This window comes from Elgaria multicarinata, chromosome 17 (genome assembly GCF_023053635.1).
Source record: "Elgaria multicarinata webbii isolate HBS135686 ecotype San Diego chromosome 17, rElgMul1.1.pri, whole genome shotgun sequence".
In the NCBI taxonomy this organism is placed as follows: Eukaryota; Metazoa; Chordata; class Lepidosauria; order Squamata; family Anguidae; genus Elgaria; species Elgaria multicarinata.
Genome location: NC_086187.1, coordinates 18,955,204 through 18,965,497, shown reverse-complemented (window position 1 = coordinate 18,965,497; position 10,294 = coordinate 18,955,204). Strand labels below are relative to the sequence as shown.

Genomic DNA, 10,294 nt, shown 5'->3' with positions numbered 1-10,294 from the left:
GTTCTGTCCCCTATGGCCTGAATTTAGAGAAGGGTTTTGTTTTGTCTTTCAAATCATACTATGTCTTCATTAGCTTGTCTATGCCAGGATGTTTGTCTAAGTATCAACACTATTTTGTTCATGGTCACTGTAATGGTTGTGCATACATTCCGGATTAATTCTCACAATGTGTAGCTTTTGCATTTCATTTCCCTCTGACCTCCTTTCTCACTGGTTTCCCCTTCACTCCATTTCCACAACCATATGCACATCATGGGACCCAAAATTTTTGGGATAACACATCATGGACCCAAAAATCTGTGAGGCTTTAAGATGCTACAAGGCCCTTGTTTTTTTCTGCAATAGACTAATATGACTACCCCTCTGGAAATTGTTCTAATCTCTTTTTATTCTTTCACAGTAATAGAGGTTCAGACTTAGTTGTGCTTAGAGTAGACCCATTGAAATTAATGGGAATTTGGTTAGTCCTGTGGGTTTTAGTGGATCTAATCTAAGGATGATTAAGCCTGGAGTTGGCTCAAATAGGCAGAAAGCGTCTACTTCCTGTTGAGGCTTTTTTGAGTTTTTCAGTTTTGGTCTTCTTTCTGCTCATTGTTCTTCTTCCAAACTCCTGCCATGTAAGATCAGTTGAGCAGAGGAGCTAGGAACATCTGCCAATGGCTGCAGCTCGCTCCATGCAAGCCAATAGTTTTAGGAGGGCGTAGATGGGACAGGACAACCAGCAAAATCTGCATTCGTTCTTGTGAATTAGTCCTAACTGGACCACAAAGGACCAGTGGAGGCTGGTGGCTCCGAGATCACTGGGCTGTGAATCTGCTTTGGGGTTCAGTCAGAACTTTAAAGGACCTATCCAAGGTGCTGAACTTATTTGGGGCTGGGGTTCAGCACCTTGGATAGCTCCGTTAGAGTTTTGATTGGGTCTGACTGAAACCCATCCAGAACTTCATTGACATCGGAGCCACCAGCCTCCACTGTGAATGACAAATGCATCACTTCGCCATCTCTACCTGGCTGAGACAGCGACCAAATGCAGCAGAGGCTGCCCAGTCTCGCTGGGTTCTCCCTGAGCGCTTTTGAGCCGGTTTTGGGAGATATCTTCTCCAACGTCTCCAGCATCTGCGGGCCCGAGGGGGACAACAATCTTCCTGCGGAAATTCTTCCCGAGCAAGATGTAAATGAAAGGGTTCAGGCAACTATTGGCGTAGCCCAGGCTGATGGCCACTTTGTAGGCGTAGTAGAAAGGCAAGCTGGGTTGCTGCATGGCCAACTGGACCAGCTGGAGGACGTGGAACGGGGCCCAGCACACGAAGAAAGCTAAGCAGATGGCGATGGCGACGCGGGTCACCTTTTTGGTCCGGAGCCTGGTGCATCGCTGCCCGGTCAACGCTTGTGAGGACCTAGCCATCCTCAGCAGGATCCTTCTGTAGGCCACTGTGATGAGTGCGAAAGGAATGGCGAAGGCCAAGAAGAACTGGTAGAGGGTGTACCAGTAGATGTCTCGCTGGGGTTCTGGCAGGCGGATCCCACAGCCCAGCAGCCCTCCCGGCAGGGGAATGAGCTGTGCGTACATCCACACCGGGGTGATGCTGAGGAAAGAGAGAGCCCAGAGCGCACAGATGGCCGAGATGGCCACTGGTGGCTTCCTGAAGCGGGTGGAGGTGAAAGGGTACACAGTGGCCAGGTAGCGGTCGATAGACATCGCGGTGAGGATGTAGGTGCTGGTGAATTGGCTGTTGGCATCCAGGGCGGTAATGATGGTGCACATGGTCTCTCCAAACTGCCAGGCTCCGTTTCCTAGCAGCTGATGGATGAGGAAGGGCATGCCCAGGAGGAAGAGCAAGTCCACCAGGGAGAGGTTGACGATGAAGATGTCGGGGACGCTGCTGCCAGGGCTGGGTTTCTTGAAGATGGTGCAGATCACCAGGCTGTTGCCAGCGATGCCCAAGAGGCAAATGATCCCAAAGAGGGTGGGCATGATAAAGGTGCTATAGCTCAAGGGGCTGACATCACCTACCGAGAGAGAGCAAAAAGTCAGAGTCATGTTAAATGATGTCTACGAAGTTCTACACAAAAAAGAGTCTGGTGGCACCTGACAGATGGATCATGGAATAAGTTTTTAATGGATCATATCATCATCATCATCATCATCATCATCATCATCATCATCATCATCTCTCTTCTCTTGCTTGTGGTGGTATTTCTGAATGAACGTGACGGGCTTTGCCAAGTCATGCTGTCTTTTCCTGATTCAGGAATTTCCTGATTATTGAACCTGTTTTAAGTATGACTCCTTTCTGGATGTATTTTGATTGGCCTAGTTTCTGAAGATTTTCTGAATTTTTTTTTAATGTGATGCCAGTGACTGATGCCATTTAACAGAATAATTGTAACTTTTTCCTGTTGCCATAGTTCTTTTAACTTCCATGGCCAGTGGTGAATATTTCTCTCTCTTTTCCTCTTCCTTTTCTACAACATTTTTGTCATTAGGCATTGTTATGTCAATGAGGTAGGTGTGTTTTTCTTTTTTGTCTAGAACTGTTATATCTGGTTGATTGCAAAGTATTTTCTTGTCCAATATGAATTGTTCTGTCCCAGTATATATTATGATCTGCATTTTCCAAGATTGAGTATGTATAGTATTGTGTAGGTTGTTTGAAGAGGATGAATTTGATGGCCAGTTGTTGGATTATTTTTGCAGCTATGTTTTATTAATTTATGGTCTGGAGTCTACCTTCTTACTTACATTAGATGGAAGCCCTCAATCTCCAAGTATCCAGTGCCCTGTCTGACTGCTGCTACCAAGCTGGGAGGTACAATGGAGGTGATTTTTGCCTCTCCATACCCCTTTTTGTGTGCTCTTTCTTCAAGAGGAGGCACACTGCCTGGGGCAGGCCTGGGCTGGAGCAGACATAGGATTTTTTGTAATCTGGCCTCTCCCCAACCTTCCCACTGAAATGCCCCCTTTCTGATCACTACAAGGCAGTCCGAGGCTGCTTTTGTGACCTTGGAATGCTGGTGCAGTGGTTCTTTCCACAGTGGCTGTGGGATAGGTGGGTGGAGGGATTGGATTTATGAGTCTCCCTCCCAAAGTTGTAGCAGTGTCTACGGTTTCAGGAGGGGAAATCCCCCCCCCCAAAATCCTATGATCTCTAGGACTAGGGCTGTGCTCCGCTTCAGAACGTAGAAGCAATAGCGAGGCGGCCTGATTCGCCTTTGACAAAGGCGGAGACGAAGCGGGTCGGGGGGGCTGTGGATTGAGGCGAAGAGGATTGAGACCAAGCGGATCCTTTGCCTCGATCCGGAGCTCCAAAAAAAGGTAAGTGGGGGCTTACTTGGCGCTGCTGCAGTCCGTGTGGCGACGGCGGCAAAGCCAGGTAAGGGGGCAAGGGTCTTACCTGAGTCTGTCGCGTTCCGGCAGCAGCTTCACCTGAGCCCGAGGACTCAAACCGGAAGACCAGGCCTGGTCTTCCTGTTTGAGTTCTTGGGCTCAGTTGAAGCTGCTGTCGGAACGTGACGGACGCAGGTAAGGGGGGAGAAGGGAGGGGGGCCTTACCTGCTGCTACCGCTGCTATGGAGCTCCGATTCGGATCAGGAGCTCCTCAGCAGAGCAGACCATAGGCGGATCGATGTGGGGCAGAGTGGACCCGATCCGGAATTTGCGGATCGGGTGTGGAGCGGATCGGGGGGTCCGTGCACAGCCCTTTCTAGGACCCATAGGATTGCACCCTTACTTGCTTGCTTATTTACTCATTCATTCATTGATATTTATGATCCACCCTATAGTCACTCTATTATTCATTCATTCATTCATTCATATTTATGAATCACCCTATAGCTTTTATCCTGTAGATCTCAGGGTAACCTGCATGGTAAAAACAAATACAATAAAACCAGTAATAAAGCACATTGGAATTATTGTTTTAAAAGCCGTGACAATAATACAGAATAATTTAAAAGAGATAAATAATGGAGCAGCTGAAACATGGAGAAAGATGATTTCTAAAATTCGCCTTGAAACATATAACTAAAAATAAAGCAAGCAGCAGTAATGAATTATTTTTGAAGGCCTGGGAGAATAAAAAGGCAGTAAAAAGTCAACAAACTAGCCACCAGGTGAAGCTCTTTAAGGATGGCTTTCCATAATATGGGGGCCACTGCAGAAAAGGCCTGCTCATGAGTAGCCATCCATTGAATCTCAGTGTATGTGTGGGGGGGCCTTCAGAGCAGGGTCTCAGATGATGATTTCAGAGCATGGGCAGGAGCATATGGGAAAAGGTGGCCATGTATCCTCCAAGTTCATATGTCTGATGGGGGTGGTCTTTAGTCCACAAAGGCTAGTATCAGGATCTACTGGTAAATCTCCTTTCAGTAGACCTGAAAATGTTTCTGATTCCCAATTGTTTAACAACAGCAACAACAAAAAGACGTCCCACTACCACCACTACTCTAAATTAGGCTGCTGAAATGAAGAAAGCTTGGCGGGAAAAGCAGTGCGAATTGGATGAAGAAGACCATACAACAGCTGTATAAAAGAGACTGTACGAAAAAAGTTGGGAAGCAGGCGTGTACAATTGGACCAGGGGCAGGCAACCTGGGGCCCTCCATGTTTTGGATTACAACTTCCATAATCCCAGACCATTGGCCAAGTTGGCTGGATGTTGCAGTCCAAAACAGCTGGAGGGCGCCAGGTTGCCAACCTCTGACAGAGCACTCTCCGTAGCTTTTATTTTATTGAGACATTTTGTAAGTAAACAGCACAGTGCTCTTTTTTGCGATATCAGGAGTGAGGATTTGACATGGATAGAGGGGTATAAATACTCTGGAAATGCATCTGTCAATCAATCTGTCTCTATGATGTAGCTGGGAAATTGTCGATTTTGTGGTCTTACGGAGGGGAGGGGGCTCCCTGGATGGTAAGGTGTATTACTCCACTTACTTTATACGGTGATAAGCCAGCTCTGCTGCATTTGGGGAACTCCCGAGCAGAAATCTAGGCTGCTTTCCCAAGGTCCTTCCCACAATGAACATAAGAGCATTAGAAGAGCCCTGCTGGATCAGGCCAAGGTTACATCTAGTCCAGCACTCTGTTCACTCAGTGCCCAAACAGCTGCCGACCAGGGACCCCACAGCAAGACACGGGTGCAACAGCATCCCCCACCTATGTTCCCCAGCAACTGGTGTTATATGGGCACCACCGTAAGTTGGGGCATACATTGCAGAAACACCAAGGTTTGCCTAGCTATTTAAGTCTCCACTTCCCTGTGCATAACGTCCTTACAGACCTGTGTCTGCCTATACTAACATAAAACACTATTTCCTGGGGTGGCACATTTATTTTGTTTGCAGTGTTGCCAACCTCTGCCCTGATTCCTTTTGCGAGCCTGGGCTATAAATCTAATCCACACAGACACACTAAAGTGCACACACCTAGCAAAAGCTACTTTGGCGCTGCTGACATTTCTCGCTGAACTTGAAAGAGGGTCTAATATAGAATCGGAGGCAGCTGTGCAAACTCTGAATACCGAAAGCCCCAGGATGGAGGGATCTTTACATGCAGGCAATTAAGCCACCTGATCATTCTGGCATATATTGATATCTATGTTCTTATTCTGCTCCCCAAATCCACTCCCTGTTGCCTGTTAAACCTGAGAAATTTCAGTTGCACGTGAACCCCTTTTGATTTCTCCGAATATTTTTATAGCATGCCTTGCCACTGACTCCACTTACCATTGTGGGAAAAGTTTTGTCCCAGCTTAGAGATATTGGGGGTGCAGTCGTCCATGCTAAAGGTGTGATTTGCTTGAAAATCCATCCTTCAAGGAGGTAGGGAGGGAAAGGAACGAGATCCCATCAGCGGTGGGAAGATGCTGCGGTGGTCCTCTGTTTCATGCGGAAGAAAGAGTGGAGCAAAGGAGCCAAGTTCCTGGAAGATGCTGTGAAGCTGTCATCCTTTCAGCTGTTTCTTTTGGCGAAAGCAACAGCAGCGGTTTCTCCTGCCACCGGGGCTGCCGTACAAAGCAGCACTAAATGGAAAACACGGACTCACCAGCCCCTCTGAGTTTGCCTGCTCTCTGCACCACCCTCAGGATGAAGCTGACGTACCGGAGCCCAAAGAAGCGGAGCCCCATCACCAGCGCAACATCTTCTGCAGGCTGGCGGGAAAAGGGTCACCGGTTCAGCCTGCAAGCAAAGAGCAGAGTTGCATTTGGGCTCTGAGCCAAAATCAGCATCTTTGTTTCAGAGGTGGGAGCACCAAAGCTTGTGCAGTAGTGCAGCTGGCCCCGAGTGCCAGGATTGGAAGGAAGGGAGCCTGGGGCAAGATGCTCTAGTGGGGGGGGTCTCCTCCACCTCCCCATTGCAGTCCATTGGCTTGTTCAGTTGGCTTGGATATTCTACTCTGACGGGCTGCAGCTGGAATCATCAGGTAGCAGGTGATGGGAAAGACCTTTGCTTTGAGACCCTGAAGAGCTGCTTCCTATCCTGGGGCACGTTCCCTTGAAGGTAGTTTGCTGGGGCTGCTGGCAGTGGGTGAGGCCAAAGTGGGTGGGGTCCCTCTCTCCGTGTGTGTGTGTGTGTGTGAGAGAGAGAGAGAGAGAGAGAAAGAGAGAGAGAGAGAATCCTCCCTTCTCTTTGTCACCCTTATTCCTCTTCTTTCTGACACTTCTATTTCCCCTTAACACCCCTTTTTCCTCCTCTTTCTAGCACCCTTATGTCCCCCTTTCTGATACCCTTTCCCCTTTCTAACACCCCTATTTCTCCCTCCCCTTCTGATACACCCTTCCTGCTGTAACACCCCTATTTCCCCCTTTTTCTGACCCCTGCATTTCCACTCTCTGACACCGCCTTCTCCCCTTTCTCTTTCTGACAATCCTATTCCCCCCTCCCTCTGCTTGGATTGCTTTTGCCAGAGGTCTGAACTGTTGGCTTAATGAAGGATTTTGACATTAATCCGGGGCCTGTGTGCTGTTCATTCAAGGGTTGCAGGTTGTCCACCCCTGAAACTGGCAATACCAGGCTAGCTGGACCAATGTTAGCATGGTATAAGGCCATTCCGTATGTTCCATGGGAGACCCTGTACACCAGTCTCCCACATCATGTTTAGGTCCCAATGGTATAGTGGTAAATTCTGAAATGTAGGCATTCCCCATGACAGTCCTCATAGGTCCTGAAGGAGAATCCAAATATTCAGGCTGCCGGGTTGATCTGTATCAACAAATCAGTTCTTAGCAGTATTAGTCTCCACCAGAAACAGGAACAATATATTGGTGCTGGGAAAATCTATTTCCACCCCAGATAATGGGAGAATTGCAGCTAAGCTCAGAGAGAACAGGGAATTCTATAGGGGTGGAAATGACAGATGATGTTAGCTTCCCTGCTAATCCCAAAGTGGTGGCATTGCATCCCTGAGAAGTTTAGCTCTGCTACATCAGTTTGATCCTTATTAGGCCAAAGCTAGAAGGCTATCAATGGCTGTGTGCTACCTCCAGTATCAGAGACAGTATGTCCATGTACACCGGTTGCTGGGAACATGGGCAGGAGGGTGTTGTTGCACTCAAGTCTGGTTTGTGAGTTTCCTGTGGGCAGCTGGTTGGCCACTGTGTGAACAGAATGCTGGACTAGATGGACCTTTGGTCTGATCCACTATGGCTCATGCTCTTATAAGAAGACCTATGGGCCACTGACATTCGTTAGACTTGAATTCATAGTCTTTTAAGCTCTGGATCTTGCACAATGTCATCAGGGTAGAATAGCAGCTGGAGTATTGGGTCTTGCCCGTTGGCAAACTGCCATCTCATCTCTCTTAGCCGAATCTACCTCGCAGGGTTTTTATAAGGGGATGTTCAGTACCCAATCTGAAAAAGGAGGAGGGAAATACTGCTTGTGTATTAAACAGAAGTTTCCAAGTATTCCATCCTGATACAGGAAAATAAGAGACAGAGAACAAAAACATGCATTAGCGTTGACCCCATATAATCGAAAGGTTCTTATTCACCCGCAAGCCTCCAAAGACGCTTTTTTAAAAAATAATAAGACAAAATTGTTAACAGCAATCACAACAATCCATCTTCTTCAGCAGAATTGGTGGTGGGTAGAAGGAAGGACTTTGTTTTGATTTCTTAGCTTTTAAGATAATAATCCTCTTTGTGTGCATACATCTCTGCCATTAGAACAATAAATGGTGCATAAGAGATGTGGTAGAACAGAATCTCTCTCTCTCTCTCTCTCTCCCACTCCCCTACAGCTCTTCCCCAACCGTTCAAAATTACCAAGTCATTTCAGTCCCAGTTAATTTAGTTCCTTGACAAAGGAGGAAGAAAGCAATTAAAACTTATCAATATTTTCATTACACTGGGCTCCTCGGTTTTTCTCAGGCAGTATCACCAATCACTACCCCATTTATTGGTGTAGAGTTGTACAGATGGCTGTTTCCTGACATAGGTATCGCAGCGGGACTAGGGTGGCCACTTACGCATCACCCACCCACCCCAAAAGAAGAGAAGACAAAAGGGAACATGGATTTCATAACATTTGCATAAGCTAATTTAGACATATGGACACCCATTTAGAAATATTTACTTGAATTTCAATAGGAATACAGGACATCTCCCCATAGTGGGAAAGATTGCAACTGGGTGGATTCCTGCATTGAGCAGGGGGTTGGACTCGATGGCTTTGTAGGCCCCTGTCCTGAGGAAGTGGCTTTGCAACCAGCCACTTTTTAACTTATCTACATGGGCGGTGTGCCCAGACTGGGAAGACCGCCAGGTACCAGCAAACACACCAAATGAAGAGATAACACTTAATTTGTATTTCTCACACAGTTCAAAACATAAAGAAACAGAACAGTCTTTCTGTGCTTACGCCGAAGTCAAAGCCAGTCCATAAATCCATCCAGTTGTCATAAAGGGTCCGGGAGAGAGGGTCACGACAGTCCACAAAGCCAGTCCGAGTTCCAAAGGGCAGGAGAGAGTCACAGAGTCCAAGAAGTCCGTAGTCCAACCGGTATAGCAGTAACACGACAAGGCCAAGGTTTCAAGGTCCAGAGCTTTCTCAGGCAAACCAGATTAAGTCTGACAAGATCCTGGCCTGCGCACTGTTACTCAAATACCCAAGCCCAGAATCACAGCTGTTCCCTGTTTATCTGGCGTTTAGTAGCAATACGCTTGGATCTGCGTAACGCCTCCTTCTCTGCCCTTTGTTGTTTGAACGATGGCACCGGTAAGATGTTTGTTTGCTCTTCCTCTAAGGCTGAGCTGGAGGGAAGGCTCTGCTGGCTGCTGCCCAGCCATGCTGGTACTGGGTCCAGCCTGCGGCTCTTCATCCCCAGACTCCTCATCATCAGATACCTCACAGTTTCTAACTGTGCTATTCTATGGGTTGGCACCGCCTTCCTTCTCAACCCCACACTTTCCATCTCCCAGGGTGGTGTTGGGATTACCTGACGCTGAGGAAGTGCGGGATTTCTGGGGGCCCATCTGGGTCCTGTAGCCGCCCCATTTTCCTGGTGGAAGGCAACCAATCACTGCTTGCCTTCCACCAGGCTCTGCCCCTGGTTGGCTGCGAACCTGCGTCTGTGTCATCTAACCAATGAGCACAGATCAACAGTCACCACGGGGCCTTCCCTGCATGCAGACAGTCCTGGGGTATTCCCTGGACCTGCTCAGTCCAGGGTCTAACTGTGGATGGGTTATTTGGCACTCATCCATCAGGTGGACTAGGCGCAAGGAAACCTGCACCAAGGTAGAGAAGGCCCATTGCAAAGCAGAGGGTGACTTGCAAATGAACGGTGAAAATCTCAGCGAAATGGAAAGGGGGACACTCGATTTGGAAGAGGTGTTTAAGAAGTAAGTGCATATGGAAAGGCATGCTATGCTAAAGGAAAGGTGATTGAGGCAGTAGGAAAGAACTGTGGATTGTCCCGCAGTAAAACACAGGAGAGATGTTGGTGGTCCAGTGTCGCCATGGGTTTGGTTAGGGCCAGTGTCAAGAGTAGGCATGTTTGGGCACCTGCCATGGGCCCACACCTCAGCAGGGGCCCAGTGACAAGCGCTCCTCCACCTCTCCATTGCAACCTGCCTTACTCACCCACCTCTTGCTCTGGCCCAGACAACAGAGGTGGTGAGAAAGAGGAGCTGTACATACCACAGCCAGCTTGCTCCTTGGCTCGCTGTCGGTCAAGTAGCAAAGATGAGAAAGAAGAGGAAAAGCAGTTGGCAACAATGGCGGTGAGAAGGTAGACTCATAGAGGGAGGTGGCTCATGGAGGATGCTTTGCTCAAGGGCCCTCAAAGTCC

General features: G+C 48.1%; 1 protein-coding gene across 3 annotated transcripts; it reads right to left on the bottom strand.

Moving 5' to 3' along the window:
- Positions 1-1,003: 1,003 nt before the first annotated feature.
- Positions 1,004-5,812, bottom strand: LOC134410102 (melanin-concentrating hormone receptor 1-like). Of its 3 annotated transcripts, XM_063143194.1 has the most exons (3): positions 5,728-5,812; positions 3,732-3,734; positions 1,004-2,010 (listed from the first exon to the last, which is right to left on the bottom strand). In XM_063143194.1, the coding sequence occupies exons 1-3, from the start codon at positions 5,810-5,812 to the stop codon at positions 1,004-1,006; spliced, it is 1,095 nt and encodes a 364-aa protein (XP_062999264.1). The 3 variants fall into 3 exon arrangements, with proteins under 3 accessions (XP_062999264.1, XP_062999265.1, XP_062999266.1); XM_063143195.1 differs by lacking the exon at positions 3,732-3,734 and having other exon boundaries at positions 1,004-2,000; positions 5,715-5,812; XM_063143196.1 differs by lacking the exon at positions 3,732-3,734.
- Between the last annotated feature and the right edge of the window lie 4,482 nt (positions 5,813-10,294).